This window comes from Ranitomeya imitator, chromosome 9 (genome assembly GCF_032444005.1).
Source record: "Ranitomeya imitator isolate aRanImi1 chromosome 9, aRanImi1.pri, whole genome shotgun sequence".
Taxonomy (NCBI): Eukaryota; Metazoa; Chordata; class Amphibia; order Anura; family Dendrobatidae; genus Ranitomeya; species Ranitomeya imitator.
Genome location: NC_091290.1, coordinates 44,699,708 through 44,719,530, shown reverse-complemented (window position 1 = coordinate 44,719,530; position 19,823 = coordinate 44,699,708). Strand labels below are relative to the sequence as shown.

The window sequence follows — 19,823 nt, the reverse complement described above, 5'->3', positions numbered from 1 at the left end:
CGGCAATTGAATTGCCGGCTATTCTGCTATCTACCTCTGTATGAAAGATAAATATATATATGAGTCTCACTGACATTATATATATATCCCATCACAAGATAACGAAAAAAGCGGCACTCACCAGTTTGCTGAAAATAGTGTCTTTAATGCAGCCTTAGTCCATGATTACAGGTTAGTCAGACACATTGCAATCAGCACTTCGACGGGGAAGTGCTGATTGCACGAAACGGCCGTCGTCCACCTCCACTCCCCGCACCCTCACAATTACCTGCAATGTGTCTGAATAACCTGTAAGCATGGACTAAGGCTGCATTAAAGACACTATTTTCAGCAAACTCGTGAGTGCGCTTTTTTCGTTATCTTTTGATGGGATATGAAGATTGATATGACTTATTGAGCAGAGCACCGTATCCAGTGGCTTTGTCTGGTAAACGCAAATGGTATACACCGGTGAAATAAGCAAAGGGGCATAGAACTATAAGCAGAGTCCTGGTGACGTTCCAATCTCTATGTTTGTTACGTGATTATATATATATACACACACACTACCGTTCAAAAGTTTAGATCACTTAGGCTAGTTTCACACTAGCGTTTACCTGTTCTGCTGCGAACTTCCTTCGTGAAGCCCCGCCCTCGGCCGCACCTCTACCGCTAACTCTGCCTACTTCTGCATGCGGCCCGCATGCGGCCTGCTTACCTATCTTTAACATTAGGTATGCAGGTCTTGCGGCTGTATGCGGATACTGCCGCATGCGTCGTTTTGACAATGCAGAAAAAAAATGCTACAGGCTGCGTCCTACGCTGGTCGCCGCATCGTCAAAACGACGCATGCGTCAGCATCCGCATACAGCCGCACGACCTGCGTACCTAATGTTAAAGATAGGTACGCAGGCTGCATGCAGAAGTAGGCGGAGCTAGCGGCGGAGGTGCGGTCGAGGGCGGGTCTTCACGGAGGAAGTCTGCAGCCCGCCACAGATCAGGTAAACGCTAATGTGAAACTGGCCTTAGAAATTTCCTTATTTTTGAAAGAAAAGCATTTTTTTTCCAATGAAGTTAACATTAAATGATTCAGAAATACCCTCTATACATTGTTAGTGTGGTAAATGACTATATTAGCTGCAAACGTCTGGTTTGTAATGCAATATCTTCATAGGTGTATAGAGGCCCATTTCCAACAACCATCACTCCAGTGTTCTTATGGTACTTTGTGTTTGCTAATTGTGTAAGAAGGCAAATGGATGGTTAGAATACCCTTGAAAACCCTTGTGCAAGTATGTTAGCACAGCTGAAAACAGTTTGGCTGATTAGAGAACCTATAAGCCTGACCTTCCTTTGAGCTAGGTGAGAATCTGGAGCATTACATTTGTTGGTTCCATTAAACTCTCAAAATAGCCAGAAAAAAAGAACTTTCATGTGAAACTTGACAGTCTATTCTTGTTCTTAGAAATGAAGGCTATTCCATGAGAGAAATTACCAAGAAACTGAATATTTCCTACAACGGTGTGTACTACTTGCTTCAGTGGAGAGCACAAACAGGCACTAACCAGAGTAGAAAGAGAAGTGGGAGGCCCCGCTGCACAACTGAGCAACAAGACAAGTACATTAGAGTCTGTAGTTTGAGAAATCGACGCCTCACAGGTCCTCAACTGGCAGCTTCATTAAATAGTACACGCAAAACACCAGTGTCAACATCTACGGTGATGCTGGCCTTCAGGGCAGACTGGCAAAGAAAAAGCCATGTCCGAGACTGGCTAATAAAAGGGAAAGATTAATATGGGCAAAAGAACACAGACATTGAACAGAGGAAGATTGGAAACAAGTGTTATGGACAGACGAATCCAAGTTTGAGGTGTTTGGATCACAACAGAACATTTGTGAGACGCAGAACTGAAAAGATGCTGGAAGAGTGCCTGACGCCATCTGTCAAGCATGGTGGAGGTAATGTGATGGTCTGGGATTACTTTGGTGCTGGTAAAGTGGGAGATTTGTACAAGGTAAAAGGGATTTTGAATAAGGAGGGCTATTACTCCATTTTACAACGCCATGCCAGACCCTGTGGACAGCGCTTGATTGGAGCCAATTTCATCCTACAACAGGACAATGACCCAAAGCACACCTCCAAATTATGCAAGAACTATTTAGGGAAGAAGCCGGCAGATGGTATCTATCTGTAATGGAGTGGCCAGTGCAGTCACCAGATCTCAACCCCATTGAGCTGTTGAGGGAGCAGGTGGACCGTATGGTGCAAAAAGTGTCCATCAAGCCAAACCAACTTGTGGAGGGGCTTCTGGAAGCATGGGGCGAAATTTCTCCAGATTACCTCAGCACATTAACTGCTAGAATGCCAAAGGTCTGCAATGCTGCAAAGGGAGCATTCTTTGACGAATGCAAAGTTTGAAGGAGAAAATTATTATTTCAAATAAAAATCTTTTTTCGAACCTTGTCAATGTCTGGACTAGGTTTTCAATTCATTTGGCAACTCATGTGATTAATAAAAGTTTAAGATTTCATGGAAAACACAAAATTGTCTGGGTGACCCTAAACTTTTGAACGGTAGTGTGTGTGTATATATATAGATTGTATATATGTTTTCACGAATATTTGAGCCCATGGATCCATTATATGTCCATTTTGCAAGCTGGCGAGAAAATCTCGGCATATGGATGCCACACGGATGCTTAAATGTGAGAAAATTGCATCCTCGCACTGCACACGGATGACATATGGATCACTATTCAGGAAACATTTCTGCGAATCTCGTCCGTGTAAAACGGACTGATTTTTTATACGTTGTGTGTGACTCCAGCCTTAGGATACTTTTACACATCAGGTTTTTTGTTTCAGGCTAAATCCGGCGAATGTTGGAAAAACTGGATCCGGCGCAGAATGTGAAAAACTGATGCGACGGATCCGTTTTTTTGACGGATCTGGCTAGCCTATCTAGATTATTGAATAAAAAAAAAATTGGAGCATGCTCAGTTTAAAAAACCGGATCAGGCCGCTGGATCTGGCTTTTTCTGCATCCGGCACCTTCCGGCTCCTATAGGCATCCATTCTAGCAAACAGCCGGAAGAGCCGGATCCGGCCCTTCAGGCTTTTTCGCCGGAGACAAAAAACGTTACAGTAGACGTTTTATCCAGATGCCGGAAATGAGTGTACGCGCAATCCGGCTCTAATACAAGTCAATGGGGGAAAAGCCGGATTCGGTTTTTATTTTTTCCGGTTCCGGTTTTTCTCCCGAGAGCCGGATTTAGCCTGAAACAAAAAAACCTGATGTGTGAAAGCAACCTAAATGTAGCAGATCTAGAAACTCCTAGGCAGGATAATTCTATATGTCCTATATGTTCTTTTTTTTCTGCAGGAACATCCCCCTTATATAGTATATGTTTTTTCTTACCCAAGAGCAGCCTCATAAATTCCAGAATCGCCATCATGAAGAGTAGGACAAGGTCTAATGCTAAATTGGAATCCGGATAACTGTAGACCTGACCTGTGAGAAAGGTAGGAAACGGTAATAAGGTGAATGTCAGAAGGAAATGTGGAGGATGGCACACAACGCTCATGCTCTGGTGTTGGGGAGAGAAGAATAAGCCGCCAGCAGACACCTGAAGTGACAGATTATCTCAAGTGAAAAGAAAGGATTGGGCATGATGAAATTCAACAACTGTCCCCTGATACTCAGAAGATCATTAGATGGTCAGCCGGCCCTACAGAAACAGCGGGTAAAGCTTGATTTATTTTAATATTTTTCTCACTCAGTTCTTCTGTTCAGTAAAACTAGCCCATCCAAGTACATGGGACAGAACCTCAACTAAACTGTGATACCAAAGGCATAGATCATGTGGTCACGTTCAGGTCAGGAGTGGTGCTGGGCCAGTCCATGCACTGAAATGCGATCCTTGCACGAGAAATATGGTTGTCTGTCTGCACCCTTTAGCGGAGGCTGGTGCTGTGCCTGGTCAAGATCAAAGAGGCCACCATGACGTGGCTCCACCAGCTCACGCTAGGCTGGTGTTGTCTGGATGAGAATACAGGCAGTTCCCGACTTAAGAAAATCCAACTTACGTGCGTCTTCTAGTTACGAACAAAAGATGTTAAAAAACCCTATTACTCATCTAGTGAATCACCTCTCTGGACGCACTGTCCGGTACTCTCATTTCCTCCATTATCCTCCGTATCTCCTGCCTCTCCACTATAGGCCCAGGCTTCCGGCCGCGCATCGAAGTCTCAGAGGTCACGTCATGGTGTTATAAGGACGTGACGTCAAGACGTGCTCCACAACCTTATGACCTCAGGGCTAGAAGTCCTGGCCTATAGTGAAGAGGCCATGGTGTTCTATGACTTAAAGAAGAGGACTGGTTAGAAGGGAGGCCGCAGAAGTCAGCGATGAGGTATTAGGTTTGTGGACCCTGTTCCAACTTACAAATCTGGATAACAAACAAACCTACAGATCTTATCTCGCTCATAACCCAGGAACTGCCTGAACTGGAGGATAACTGGCAATGCCCTGTCTGTGATTACGATGCTATGTTACGATGCAGCAGCTTCCTATACGTCTGTCAGATACTTACTTTTAAAGATGATCATAATCAGCGTTGTGAAAAAATAGACAACATAATACACCACGTTGATGCAAAGGAGAATCTGCAGTGGGATCAACATGCACTGGTATTATACAGCTGAGAAAAATGGCTAGAAGAGAATGGAAAAATGACGAGATAAACACAATAGATCGTGGCAGCGAGAATAGAAGGACTAGAGATGAACTCTACTATTCTATGATTCTATGATCTTGGTTTGACATTGAAGTCCGGATTCTTAGATTTCATAAGGTATCAGGCTCAATATTCACGTGTGATTTCTGGGGCATAGCATTAAATATTTTATTTCCTGATTATTAGTCTCTGTACAGCGGGAGGAACGCTGCAATGGAGGAAAAAAGGACGAACGCAGCCAGTCACTGTCATCTTTCTGGGAATATTTGCCAATTAAAGGGAATTTGTCCTTTATTTTTCAGATATTTACTGGCGCCTGGAACATGGGGATGTTTGGTCTCAAGCTGCGCTGACTTTGTGCCATTAAGCGCATGGAGGGAGCCATAACTGGCGTATATGGACACATCTTGAACATAGGTATCAGATTTTAGGCTGAATTTACATCATCCACCTAGAATCAGTAAATGCCGGCAGAACGGTTACATGCCTGCTGATCGGCGGTGGTTTAATAACCTGTTTAGGCAGAGTCCGGTTACCAGGATCACCAGGGGCTCCAAAATCCCTTGGATACGGGTAACTTTTAATTCTAGGAATACCCCTTTAAAGGGAACGTGTCATCAGGCTGTTAGACCTCTGACTAAAGGAACGTGTGTAAAGGTCCTTTGATGCTTATAAAATTCTTGCCTTGCTTGTAGTTTTTTTGGGGAAATTGTAGAGAAATTTAGCTTTGAAGTTTTACTTACAGTACAGACCATCCGGTTTGCGTTTAGTTGGACCATCATTTATTTTTCAACAGGACAATGACCCCAAACACACCTCCAGGCTGTGTAAGGGCTATTTGACCAAGAAGGAGAGTGATGGGGTGCTACGCCAGATGACCTGGCCTCCACAGTCACCAGACCTGAACCCAATCGAGATGGTTTGGGGTGAGCTGGACCGCAGAGTGAAGGCAAAAGGACAAACAAGTGCTAAGCATCTCTGGGAACTCCTTCAAGATTGTTGGAAGACCATTTCCGGTGACTACCTCTTGAAGCTCATCAAGAGAATGCCAAGAGTGTGCAAAGCAGTCATCAAAGCAAAAGGTGGCTACTTTGAAGAACCTAGAATATAAGACATATTTTCAGTTGTTTCACACTTTTTTGTTAAGTATATAATTCCACATGTGTTAATTCATAGTTTTGATGCCTTCAGTGTGAATGTACAATTTTCATAGTCATGAAAATACAGAAAAATCTTTAAATGAGAAGGTGTGTCCAAACTTTTGGTCTGTACTGTATATGTGCAGGCGGTGGACATTGCACTTTCAGCTCTCCTGACTCTTTCCCTATTTCTCCACTCTTCTCTCGGTGACCTGCCTTCCCTGCCTGACATGCTGCGCAGGCGTCGTCATTGCTCTGGTGTCGTCGCATACGCAGATCAACAGTTCGGATCTCGCAGCATCATCAGGAGCATACTGTGCATGCACACCTACTCTGATGATTCGACCCGAGTCAATAACGGCACCTGCACAGAATCTCGGGTAAGGAAAGCAGGGCACTGAGACAAGACTGACCTTAGAAGTCAATATCCTGATGACAGATTCCCTTTAAATTTCATACAAAACCCTAAACCTCTCCTTTTTATGTTAATTCTTATTGGTCAGGTTGTAAAACTAATGTTCACATTCTAAAGTCTAGGGAGAGGATTATACTTCATCCAAAAGGATACATCGTGCGAGCTCCTCTCTGGGGGAAAAAAAAACAACAGCAATTAAAAGTAATATCGTTATAGCACACGATAAATGACATAAAGGAACTGATCACGTCTGCTTTCAGCTTAGGATATTACCAATGTTCAAAGCCTCAGTCTACACTATGGGACTGCAGAGATGGGGGGGTATCGTATAACTTCACAGCAGCCGCAGGGTACAGACCCCGTAAAGAAATCTTGTAGAAATTATACAATCTGGCTAAAAAAAATCCAAGTCTAAAATCCACTAAAACAAAAAAAAGTGGCGTGATTTTGTAAGCACACGTGTTATTTTCACAATATTTTGAGGTGGCATGAAAAGTATTACCAGTACTAAATTATCACAGTATTTACAAATATATTGACTCCAATATATAATGCATTAAAAAGTAGGACCTGAGTCCTCAGGTGGTCTTCCTCAATGTGTTTTAATTATAATATAGGTGTCAGCAATAGGGTGTGTTCTATGACACATTTAAAGGGAAAAAAGCTTCGAAAAGCATAAAAGAAAGCGTAGAAAACTTGAAACCAAAAGGAGCATAAAAACCCTCAAAACTCAGTATGAACATACCCCAAAAGGATTTTGATGTTGATTTTGAAATGGATCTGCTTCAAAATCCACATAAAAAAAATTCAGTGTGAACAAACCCACATTTTTCTTTTAATATGGATAAAACCCTGACATGTGGTAAAAAGCAGCACCGTGTGCACTGTAGACTTGTTTTTCCATGTTAATGTTGATTTTGGAACACACTCATGTCTAAGGGAATGTTCACACTGTGGTTTTTTTTCAGTTGGTCAAAAACGTTAGTTTTTCAAACAAAAGACGCTTCAGGAAAATTCACCTTTTTTAAGTTTTGAAGACCTGAGGCATTTTTTTTGGCTGTTTCCCAACTGTTTTTTCAGATTTTTTATTCCCACCTTTTAAATTCTGTTTTACAGACATTTTTTGAAATCCATTAACCCCTTCACGACCTATTGCGTATAAGTACGTCATAAGTCGCCTCCGCCTCTTTGATGCTGAGCCCGCATATTTCCCGGCACATGACCGCCGATTTAATCAGCGGTCATATGCCCCTAAGGCTATGTGCGCACATTGCGGATTTGCTTGGGGGAAATCTTCTGCATCTCTTGGCAGAAAACGCAATGGAAAGTCCGCGCATTTTTGATGCGCATTTTATGCGTTTTTGATGTGGTTTTTGTTGCGGATTTGCATGCGTTTTTGTAAATCCATAGTGCTAAGTAAAGATATATTCTAAAAAAAAAAAGAAAAAAGAATTGTGATATCATTTCCTTGTTCAACCTCTTCAGCCAGATACTCTGATTAATATTAACCCCTTTCCGACATTGGGCGTAATAGTACGCTAATGTCGGAGTCCCTCCCTTTGATGTGGGCTCCGGCGGTGAGCCCACATATTTCCTGGGACATGTCAGCTGTTTTAACAGCTGACATGTGCCCGCAATAGCCGTGGGTGGAATCGTGATCCACCCGCCGCTATTAACCAGTCAAACGCTGACAGCGGCATTTAACAAGCGCTTCTGGCAATCGCGCCGGAAATACGCCCACCGGTGATCCTCGTCACGTGAGCGCGGGTCACCAGTGTGTTGGCATGGTTATATATGGGGGAGCCAGGATGGATATATATTGGGGGGCCAGGATGCATATATATGGGGCAACCAGGATGGTTATATATGGGGGAGCCAGGCTGCATATATATGGGGGAGCCAGGCTGCATATATATGGGGGGCCAGGATGCATATATAAGTGGGATCAGGATGGATATATGGGGGGAGCCAGGATGGATTTATGGGGGGGAGGCACGAACAATGGGCCAGGACGGATATACAGGGATCCAGGAGAGATATATGGGGGGCAGGACAAGGGACATAGGGATAAGGGACATGGGGGGCCAGTATGGATAGCTGGGGGGCAGGATGGATATTTAGGGGCCAAGCTGCACAAGGGACATAGGTGGGCAGGCTGGGGCATATTATAAAATAAAGGAGGCCTGGCTAGGCGAGATTATTAAATAAAGGGGGCCAGGGGGAGGGACCTAATTACTGTTTGGGGGCCAGAATGAGGAACATGCTATATTAGTTTATGGTGACAAGTGGGGAGCATAATTTCTTTAAGGTCCAATTAGACATATTATTACTACCGTATTAGAATTTACTTTTTAGGAAACTGTTTTCCATGGAGGGAACAAAACGGGGGTCCTGTTACAGCGCAGGGTGGCACTATGTCGCTTTATTTCTTCATCTGGCGCAGTGTAAAAGTCAGGGAAAAAGTGGGGAAAATGCTCTGGAAGCGATCAGCTATTGCTGACTGTTTTATTTTTTGCAGTGATGAGTCCTGGCTGGAAGAAGTGATGGCGGTCTGTGCTGGCTAAAGAAGAAAAGCAAAGAAGGACTTCAACTAGAGACGTCACCGGTGAGTCAGTGTATTATATGTACATGAACACTATATACTGTGTACACAGCTCCTGTGTATAATGTCACTGGTGATTATTGTATTATCTGTACACTATACACTATATACAGTGCCTTGCGAAAGTATTCGGCTCCCTGGAACTTATCAACTTTTTCAAATTTTTGGTGAAGAATCAACAACAAGTGGAACACAATTGTGAAGTTGAACGAAATGTATTGGTTTATTTTACATTTTTGTAGAAAATCAAAAACTGAAAAGTGGGGCGTGCAATATTATTTGGCCCCTTTAACTTAATACTTTGCTGCGCCACATTTTGCTGCGATAAGAGCTGCGAGTCGCTTGGGGTATGTCTCTATCAGTTTTGTACATCGAGAGACTGAAATTCTTGCCCATTCTTCTTTGGCAAAGAGCTCGAGCTCAGTGAGGTTTGATGGAGATCGTTTGTGAACAGCAGTTTTCAGCTCTTTCCACAGATTCTCGATTGGATTGAGGTCTGGACTTTGGACTCTGCCTTGGCCATTCTAACACCTGGATACGTTTATTTGTGAACCATTCCATTGTAGATTTTGCTTTATGTTTGGGATAATTGTCTTGTTGGAAGCAAATCTCCGTCCCAGTCTCAGGTCTTTTGCAGACTCAAACAGGTTTTCTTCAAGAATGGTCCTGTATTTGGCTCCATCCATCTTCCCATCAATTTTAACCATCTTCCCTGTCCCTGCTGAAGAAAAGCAGGCACAAACCATGATGCCGCTTGCCACCATGTTTGACAGTGGGGATGGTGTGTTCAGGGTGATGAGCTGTGTTGCCTTTACGCCAAACATATCGTTTGGCATTGTTGCCAAAAAGTTTGACGAGAGCCCCTTCTTCCACGTTTGGTGTGTCTCCCAGGTGGCTTGTTGCAAACATTAAACGCCACTTTTTATGGATATCTATGAGAAATTGCTTTCTTCTTGCCACTTTTCCAGAAAGGCCAGATTTGTGCAGTGTACGACTTATTGTTGTCCTATGGACAGACTGTCCTACCTCAGCTGTAGATCTCTGCAGTTCATCCAGAGTGATCATGGGCCTCTTTTCTGCATCTCTGATCAGTCTTCTCCTTGATTGAGATGAAAGTTTAGAGGGACGGCCGGGTCTTGGTAGATTTGCAGTGGTATGATACTCCTTCCATTTCAATATGATCGCTTGCATAGTGCTCCTTGGGATGCTTAAACCCTTTACCCCCAAGGGTGGTTTGCACGTTAATGACCGGGCCAATTTTTATAATTCTGACCACTGTCCCTTTATGAGGTTATAACTCTGGAACGCTTCAACGGATCCCAGTGATTCTGACATTGTTTTCTCGTGACATATTGTACTTCATGATAGTGGTAAAATTTCTTTGATAGTACCTGCGTTTATTTGTGAAAAAAAACGGAAATTTGGCGAAAATTTTGAGAATTTCGCAATTTTCCAACTTTGAATTTTTATGCAATTAAATCACAGAGATATGTCACACAAAATACTTAATAAGTAACATTTCCCACATGTCTACTTTACATCAGCACAATTTTGGAACCAAAATTTTTTTTTGTTAGGGAGTTATAAGGGTTAAAAGTTGACCAGCAATTTCTCATTTTTACAACACCATTTTGTTTTAGTGACCACATCTCATTTGAAGTCATTTTGAGGGGTCTATATGATAGAAAATACCCAAGTGTGACACCATTCTAAACACTGCACCCCTCAAGGTGCTCAAAACCACATTCAAGAAATTTATTAACCCTTCAGGTGTTTCACAGGAATTTTTGGAATGTTTAAATAAAAATGAACATTTAACTTTTTTTCACAAAAAATTTACTTCAGCTCCAATTTGTTTTATTTTACCAAGGGTAACAGGAGAAAATGGACCCCAAAAGTTGTTGTACAATTTGTCCTGAGTACGCTGATACCCCATATGTGGGGGTAAACGACTGTTTGGGCGCATGGGAGAGCCCGGAAGGGAAGGAGCGCCGTTTGACTTTTCAATGCAAAATTGACAGGAATTGAGATGGGACGCCATGTTGCGTTTGGAGAGCCACTGATGTGCCTAAACATTGAAACCCCCCACAAGTGACACTATTTTGGAAAGTAGACCCCCTAAGGAACTTATCTAGAGGTGTGGTGAGCACTTTGACCCACCAAGTGCTTCACATAAGTTTATAATGCAGAACCGTAAAAATAAAAAATCATATTTTTTCACAAAAATTATCTTTTCACCCCCAATTTTTTATTTTCTAAAGAGTAAGAGAAGAAATTGGACCCCAAAAGTTGTTGTACAATTTGTCCTGAGTACGCTGATACACCATATGTGGGGGTAAACCACTGTTTGGGCGCATGGGAGAGCTCGAAAGGGAAGGAGCGCCGTTTGACTTTTCAATGCAAAATTGACAGGAATTGAGATGGGACGCCATGTTGCGTTTGGAGAGCCACTGATGTGCCTAAACAGTAGAAACCCCCCACAAGTGACACCATTTTGGAAAGTAGACCCCCTGAGTGTGCTGATACCCCATATGTGGGGGGGGGAAGGAGGAACCACTGTTTGGGCGCATGGGAGGGCTCGGAAGGGAAGGAGCGCCATTTGGAATGCAGACTTAGATGGAATGGTCTGCAGGTGTCACATTGCGTTTGCAGAGCCCCTAATGTACCTAAACAGTAGAAACCCCCCACAAGTGACACCATTTTGGAAAGTGACCCCCTAAGGAACTTATCTAGATGTGTGGTGAGCGCTTTGACCCACCAAGGGCTTCACAGAAGTTTATAATGCAGAGCCGTAAAAATAAAACAAAAATTTTTTCCCACAAAAATTATTTTTTAACCCCCAGTTTTGTATTTTCCCGAGGGTAACAGGAGAAATTGGACCTCAAAAATGTGTTGTTCAATTTGTCCTGAGTGCGCTGATACCCTATATGTGGGGGGTAACCACTGTTTGGGCGCATGGAAGGGCTCGGAAGGGAAGGAGCGCCATTTGGAATGCAGACTTAGATGGAATGGTCTGCAGGCGTCACATTGCGTTTGCAGAGCCCCTAATGTACCTAAACAATAGAAACCCCCCACAAGTGACCCCATATTGGAAACTAGACCCCTAAGGAACTTATCTAGATGTGTTGTGAGAACTTTGAGCCCCCAAGTGTTTCACTACAGTTTATAACGCAGAGCCGTGAAAATAAAAAATCTTTATTTTTTCCACAAAAATTATTTTTTAGCCCCAAGTTTTGTATTTTCCCAAGGGTAACAGGAGAAATTGGACCCCAAAAGTTGTTGTCCAATTTGTCCTGGGTACGCTGATACCCCATATGTTGGGGTAAACCCCTGTTTGGGCACATGGGAGAGCTCAGAAGGGAAGGAGCACTGTTTTACTTTTTCAATGCAGAATTGGCTGGAATTGAGATCGGACGCCATGTCGCGTTTGGAGAGCCCCTGATGTGCCGAAACAGTGGAAACCCCCAAATTATAACTGAAACCCTAATCCAAACACACCCCTAACCCTAATCCCAACAGTAACCCTAACCACACCTCTAACCCTGACACACCAATAACCCTAATCCCAACCCTATTCCCAACCGTAAATGTAATCTAAACCCTAACCATAACTTTAGCCCCAACCCTAATTGTAGCCTTAACCCTAGCCCCAACCCCAACCCTAACCCCAACCCTAACCCTAGCCCTAACCCTAGCCCTAACCCTAATGGGAAAATGGAAATAAATACATTTTTTTAATTTTTCCCTAACTAAGGGGGTGATGAAGGGGGGTTTGATTTACTTTTATAGTGGGTTTTTTAGCGGATTTTTATGATTGGCAGCCGTCACACACTGAAAGACGCTTTTTATTGCAAAAAATATTTTTTGCGTTACCACATTTTGAGAGCTATAATTTTTCCATATTTTGGTCCACAGAGTCATGTGAGGTCTTGTTTTTTGCGGGACGAGTTGACGTTTTTATTGGTAACATTTTCGGGCACGTGACATTTTTTGATCGTTTTTTATTCCGATTTTCATGTTTGATCGCGGTGTACCGGGGGTTAATGTGCCGGGAGCGGTCCGTGACCGCTCCTGGCACATAGTGTCGGATGTCAGCTGCGATAGGCAGCTGACACCCGGCCGCGATCGGCCACGCTCCCCCTGTGAGCGCGGCCGATCGCATATGACGTACTATCCCGTCGGTGGTCATAGGGGCCCACCCCACCTCGACGGGATAGTACGTCTAATGTCAGAAACGGGTTAAAGTTATGGAAATAATTTTGCATCCAAATCCAGCTTTAAACTTCTCCACAACAGTATCACGGACCTGCCTGTTGTGTTCCTTGGTCTTCATGATGCTCTCTGTGCTTCAACCAGAACCCTGAGACTATCACAGAGCAGGTGCATTTATACGGAGACTTGATTACACACAGGTGGATTATATTTATCATCATTAGGCATTTAGGACAACACTGGATCATTCAGAGATCCACAATAAACTTCTGGAGTGAGTTTGCTGCACTGAAAGTAAAGGGGCCGAATAATATTGCACGTCCCACTTTTCAGTTTTTTAATTTCCACAAAAATTTTAAATAACCAATAAATTTCGTTCAACTTCACAATTGTGTTCCACTTGTTGTTGGTTCTTCACCAAAAATTTACATTTGGTATCTTTATACTCAAAGAGGAGAAACATAGGAGTTTTGGTAAAAAATCTTATGACAACCTTTATTGAAACAAACCATCAAACATATATCCATACCCCCCAACCGTCCCGGATCCAGCGGGACTGTCCCGATTTTGACAGTCAGCCCCGCAATCCCAGGCGGGACATTAGTTGTCCCGCACTGGTTGGGAGGTGTATATATCACCCGGTCAGCTCCCTGAGTCCCTGCACCCGCAGAGCAGCACACCACATATTGGCTGCTCTGTGCGTACAGGACCTGTGATGAGGTCACAGGATGGGAGGAGTCAGGGGGTCACATGATCGGGAGAACCTCAGTGTACAGGACTCTGCTGGTTGTCATGGCGCCGGACGAGGATAAGCGTAAGTGTGAGGTCAGGAGGTGTTTACAGTGTGGATGTAGCAGAGCCGTGTGTGTACGAGGTGTATGGATCGGAGCAGCGTGTGAAAGGTGTATGGAGCGGAGTTGTGTGTGTAAGAGGTGGACGGAGCCGTGTGTACGAGGTGTACGGAGCGGAGCAGCGCGTGTTTGTAAGACGTGTACGGAGCGGAGCCACGTGTGTACGAGGTCTGTACGGAGCACAGCAGCGTGTGAAAGGTGTACATAGCGGAGTCGTGTGTGTAAGACGTGTGCGGAGCCACGTGTGTACGAGGTCTGTACGGAGCGGAGCAGCATGTGAAAGGTGTACGGAGCGGAGTCGTGTGTGTACGAGGTGTACGGAGAGGGCCATGTGTGTACAAGGTATACGGAGCGAAGCAGAGCGATGTGTGTACAAGGTATATGGAGCGGAGCAGCGTGTGTACGAGGTCTGTACAGAGTGGAGCACTGTGTAAAAGGTGTACGGAGCGGAGTCGTATGTGTAAGACGTGTACGGAGCGGAGCCATGTGTGTACGAGGTCTGTACGGAGCGGAGCAGCGTGTGTACGAGGTGTAAGGAGCGGGGCCACGTGTGTACGAGGTCTGTACGGAGCGGAGCAGCGTGTGTACGAGGTGTAAGGAGCGGGGCCACGTGTGTACGAGGTCTGTACGGAGCGGAGCAGCGTGTGAAAGGTGTACGGAGCGGAGTCGTGTGTGTACAAGGTGTACGGAGCGGAGCCACGTGTGTATGAGGTGTGCGGAGCAGAGCCATGTGTGTACAAGGTATACGGAGCGGAGCAGCATGTGCAATGTGTATGGAGCGGAGCCGTGTGTGTATGAGGTGTACAGAGTGGTGAAGTGTGTGTACGAGATGTATGGAGAGGAGCCGTGTGTGTATGAGGTGTACGGAGCGGAGCCGTGTGTGTGCAAGGTATATGGAGCGGAGCAGCATGTGCAATGTGTATGGAGCGGAGCCGTGTGTGTACGAGGTGTATGGAGCAGAGCAGTGGGTGTACGGAGTGGAGCTGTGTGTGTTTGAGGTGTACGGAGCGGAGCCGTGTGTGTACGAGGTGTATGGAGCGAAGCCGTGTGTGTACGGAGTGGAGCCGTGTGTGTATGAGGTGTACAGAGCGGAGCCGTGTGTGTACAAGGTGTATGGAGCGGAGCAGCGTGTGCAATGTGTATGGAGCGTAGCCGTGTGTGTACGAGGTGTACGGAGCGGAGCCATGTGTGTATGAGGTGTACGGAGCGGAGCCGTGTGTGTGCAAGGTATACGGAGCGGAGCAGAGTGTGCAATGTGTACGGAGCGGAGCGTGTGTGTACGAGGTGTACGGAGCAGAGCCATTTGTGTACGAGCTGTATGGAGAGGAGCCATGTGTGTATGAGGTGTATGGGGAGGAGCTGTGTGTGTACGGGGTGTATGGGGTGTAGCCGTGTGTGTATGAGGTGTATGGGGAGGAGCCATGTGTGTACGAGGTTTGCGGAGCGGAGCCGTGTGTGTACGAGGTTTGCGGAGCGGAGCCGTGTGTGTACGAGGTGTATGGGGAGGAGCCGTGTGTATGAGGTGTATGGGGAGGAGCCGTGTGTGTACGAGGTGTATGGGGAGGAGCCGTGTGTGTACGGGGTGTATGGGGAGGAGCCGTGTGTGTATGAGGTGTATGGGGAGGAGCCGTGTGTGTATGAGGTGTATGGGGAGGAGCCGTGTGTGTATGAGGTGTATGGGGAGGAGCCGTGTGTGTACGAGGTGTACGGAGCGGAGCGTGTGTGTACGAGGTTTGCGGGGCGGAGCCGTGTGTGTACGAGGTGTATGGGGAGGAGCCGTGTGTGTAAGAGGTGTATGGGGAGGAGCCGTGTGTGTACGAGGTGTATGGGGAGGAGCCGAAGGGTACGAGGTGTATGGGGAGGAGCCGTGTGTGTGTAAGAGGTGTATGGGGAGGAGCCGTGTGTGTATGAGGTGTATGGAGCGGAGCCGTGTGTGTACGAGGTGTTTGGGGAGGAGCCGTTTGTGTATGAGGTGTATGGGGAGGAGCCGTGTGTGTATGAGGTGTATGGAGCGGAGCCGTGTGTGTATGAGGTGTATGGAGCGGAGTCGTGTGTGTACGAGGTGTATGCAGCGGAGACGCATGTGTACGAGGTGTACGGAGCGGACGCTGGCTGTGTCAGATCGGAGCAGATATTGCTCCTCGCTCTGACACTGACTGGCACAGGAGACACGGAGAGGTCTTTATCAGTGGCGTATCACAGCTGCAGCGACGTGAGCAGTCAGCGGCGCAGCTGGATGACACCATTCAGCGCCGTAGGAGTGGAAGCTTCTGGCTGCTGCAAGGGTGCTCGGTGAAAGGTGTGTGTGTAGTGATGGAGAAGGCAATGATGGGGGTGAGGTAACCATGTGTGGCCATTATACTGTACTCAGCATTGTGTGGGGCCATTATACTGTATGGAGCATTGTGTGGGGCCATTATACTGTATGGACCATCACGTGGGGCAAGTATACTGTACGCAGCATTATGTGAGGCCATTATACAGTATGGATATGGAGCATAATGTGGCCATTAATACAGTATGGAGCATTATGTGTGGCCATTATACAGTATGGGGCACTGTGTGGCCATTATACAGTATGGAGCACCATGTGGAGCCATTATACAGTAAGGAGCATCATGTGTGGCCATTATACAGTATGGAGCACTGTGTGGCCAATATACAGTATGGAACATCATGTGGAGCCATTATACAGTATGGAGCATCATGTGAGGCCATTATACAGTATGCAGCATCATGTGGGCCCATTATACTGTATGGAGCATCAAGTGGGGCCAGTACACTGTACGCAGCATCATTTAGGGCCATTATACAGTATGGAGCGTCATGTGTGGCCATTATACAGTATGGAGCATCACTTGGGGCCAGTACACTGTACGCACCATCATTTGGGGCCATTATTATTATTTATTTATATAGCACCATTAATTCCATGGTGCTGTACATGAGACGGGGTTACATCAAAATACAAATATCATTTACAGTAAACAAAACTAACAATGACAGACTGGTACAGAGGGGCGAGGACCCTGCCCTTGCGGGCTTACATTCTACAGGATGGTGGGGAAGGAGACAGTAGGTCGGGGGTTGCAGTAGCTCCGATGGTGTTGAGGTGGCCGTGTGATCTTTACAGGCTGTAAGCTTCTTTGAAGAGATGGGTTTTCAGGTTTCTTTTAAAGGATCCAAAAGTAGTGGATAACCGGATGTGTTGGGGCACAGAATTCCAGAGGATGGGGGATATTCGGGAGAAATCTTGGAGGCGATTGGGTGAGGAGCGAATAAGCGTGGAGGAGAGGAGGAGGTCTTGGGAGGACCGGAGATTACGTGAGGGAAGATATTGAGAGACAAGTGTGGAAATATACGGAGGAGAAAGGTTATGGATGGCTTTGTAGGTCAGTGTTAGTAATTTAAACTGGATACTCTGGGAAATTGGGAGCCAGTGAAGGGATTTGCAAAGAGGTGAAGCAGGAGTGTAGCGAGGAGAGAGATTAATTAGACGGGCAGCAGAGTTAAGGCTGGACTGGAGCGGTGCGAGAGTGTTAGAAGGTAGGCCACAGAGGAGGATGTTGCAGTAGTCGAGGCGGGAGATGATTAGGGCATGCACGAGCATTTTGGTAGAGTGTGGGTTGAGGAAAGGACGGATTCTGGAAATATTTTTGAGCTGGAGGCGACAAGATGGTGTCGTTTAAAAGCACAACTCGTCCCTCAAAAAAATAAGCGCTCACATGGCCATATTGATGGAAACAAAGTTATGGCACTGGGAAGGAGGGAAGCGAAACACAAGGAAAATCCCAAGGTGATGAACGGGTTAAGCAATGAAGAAAACAACAGCTTTTTATGCAGCAGAAAAACTGGGGAAAAAAAAAAAACGCGCACAAAAAACACCACTTTAGGCTACTTTCACACTTGCGTTGTGTGACGTATGTCGCAATGCGCCGATTTGGAGAAAAAACGCATCCCGTAAATGTGCCCGCAGGATGTGTTTTTTCTCCATGAAACTGCATTAGGCTACGTTCACATTTGCGTTGTGCGGTGCAGCGTCGGCGACGCAACGCACAACGCAAATGCAAACGCAGCGTTTTGTGACGCATGCGTCCACTTTTGCATGGTTTTTGGCGCAGAAAAAACTGCATCATGCAGCGTCCTCCACGCCCTGACGCATGCGTCACAAAACGCAAGTGCAACGCATGCCCATGCGCCCCCCATGTTAAATATAGGGGCGCATGACGCATGCGTCGCCGTGGCTGCGCCCGATGCAACGCTAATGTGAACGTAGCCTTAGCGACACATTGTGACGCATGGCCACACATCGTGCGACGGATGCGTCGTGTTTTGGCGGACCCTCGGCACAAAAAAACTTACATGTAACGTTTTTTTGTGCGTCGAGTCCGCCATTTTCGACCGCGCATGCGCCCCCTCCTCCCCGGCTAGCCATAGCCGTCCCATTGACTTGCATTGTATTGAGCGTCTTGCTAGTGATGGATGGATGTTTGGAGCTTATTTTCCGTGCAAGAAAAACGGCGGGAAAACGCACAGTGTGAGCATACCCTAAAAAACTCAGCGTGGAGATGGTGATATGACAAGAACATGAAGGAAGGTGTGATGTTTCCGGCCTGTGTAACAGAGTCGCATTATCCCCCTCAGCGAGATAAAGGAAAGGGGGCGCTGGGTCTCGTCTGAGGGGACCGCTCACCGCTGGCATGTTACTATGGCAACGCGTCTAGCGCTTACCTCTTGTGGCGACCGCCATGTTCCTCCTCAGACCTTCGGAAACTCTCGGCTTTCTCCGCCACACATACGACTACATTACAATTCTTCCATATTTCTTAAGGGCAAACAAACTTCGTTAAGATAATATGAGGCACAATCTTCACAGAAAGGACAAGACTATAACACAGGTAATTCCTGTCAGTATAGTTTAATGATATACTAATGCGAGAAGAAGTTACAACCCCCAACGAAGAGTTCAGGAATTCAATATGCCCACATTCAAAATGGCGTCCTCCTCGGCACTGACGTCATTGGGAACGCCCCCTCGAGCGGCTTCGTTTCAAGACATGCGTAGTAGGAGTCCCGAACGAGGGGGCGTTCCTTCGCGCTGTCGCCATTTTCGGCGTGGATCGGATATACTCGGTGGTTTCCGTGAGCGAAGCTAACGCTCGTCCGAGGAGTGCTCGGGAATTTCCGGAGACCATCGGGTTTTTTCGTTGTATTAATTTTCCTTCGCGTTCCGGAAAGGGTGTTCGGGTGTCGCCGAGGTCCACTTTCGTGTCTTTCCGGAACTGGGTTCGGTAGTTTCCGGATGCATGGATGAAACTCAAGCATCCCGACTTGGCTTATCAGAAGCAGCGGCGGCGGTGGCTGCTGTGGCTGCTGCGGTGCGTGATGGCCCCGAGGTAACTTCGGTCACAGTCATGACTGGGCCCGATGGGAGGAGTGCAACCGGGAACGGGTATACAGGTAAGCTCTGCTGCTGTACTGCTAACCGACCACCAGGTGGCGCTGAGAACCTTACTCTGCTCAGTAGGGTGCGTCTTGTAATATAGCTCAGTACCACCAGAAGGCGCTGCTTTCTATATACCATGAAGAACTATACACACACTGTGTATACAACCAAGCACAGGGAGATGGCAGCAGCTCAGGTCTTGACTGAAGATAGGTGCAATGGGTGTATACAGGTCCTTCTCAAAAAATTAGCATATAGTGTTAAATTTCATTATTTACCATAATGTAATGATTACAATTAAACTTTCATATATTATAGATTCATTATCCACCAACTGAAATTTGTCAGGTCTTTTATTGTTTTAATACTGATGATTTTGGCATACAACTCCTGATAACCCAAAAAACCTGTCTCAATAAATTAGCATATCAAGAAAAGGTTCT

The 19,823-nt window shown here is 45.9% G+C and overlaps 2 protein-coding genes across 4 annotated transcripts in view; one reads left to right on the top strand and one right to left on the bottom strand.

Annotated features, from left to right (window-relative positions):
- TMEM80 (transmembrane protein 80) overlaps positions 1-18,763 on the bottom strand; it is a 37,529-nt gene extending 18,766 nt beyond the window's left edge. For both annotated transcript variants that reach the window (XM_069738950.1, XM_069738951.1), the window contains exons 1-4: positions 18,666-18,763; positions 6,423-6,439; positions 4,572-4,665; positions 3,398-3,490 (exon numbers count right to left, since the gene is read on the bottom strand). In XM_069738950.1, the coding sequence (XP_069595051.1) occupies positions 3,398-3,490; positions 4,572-4,665; positions 6,423-6,439; positions 18,666-18,684 (223 nt within the window). In that variant the 5' untranslated portion in view covers positions 18,685-18,763. The remainder of the gene's footprint in view (positions 1-3,397; positions 3,491-4,571; positions 4,666-6,422; positions 6,440-18,665) is intronic.
- A 171-nt stretch (positions 18,764-18,934) lies between these two features.
- The window catches only part of DEAF1 (DEAF1 transcription factor), a 51,052-nt gene continuing 50,163 nt past the window's right edge, over positions 18,935-19,823 (top strand). Inside the window, exon 1 of one of the 2 annotated variants that reach the window (XM_069740408.1) lies at positions 18,935-19,394. In XM_069740408.1, the coding sequence (XP_069596509.1) occupies positions 19,241-19,394 (154 nt within the window). In that variant the 5' untranslated portion in view covers positions 18,935-19,240. The remainder of the gene's footprint in view (positions 19,395-19,823) is intronic. The other variant, XM_069740407.1, reaches the window with a different exon arrangement.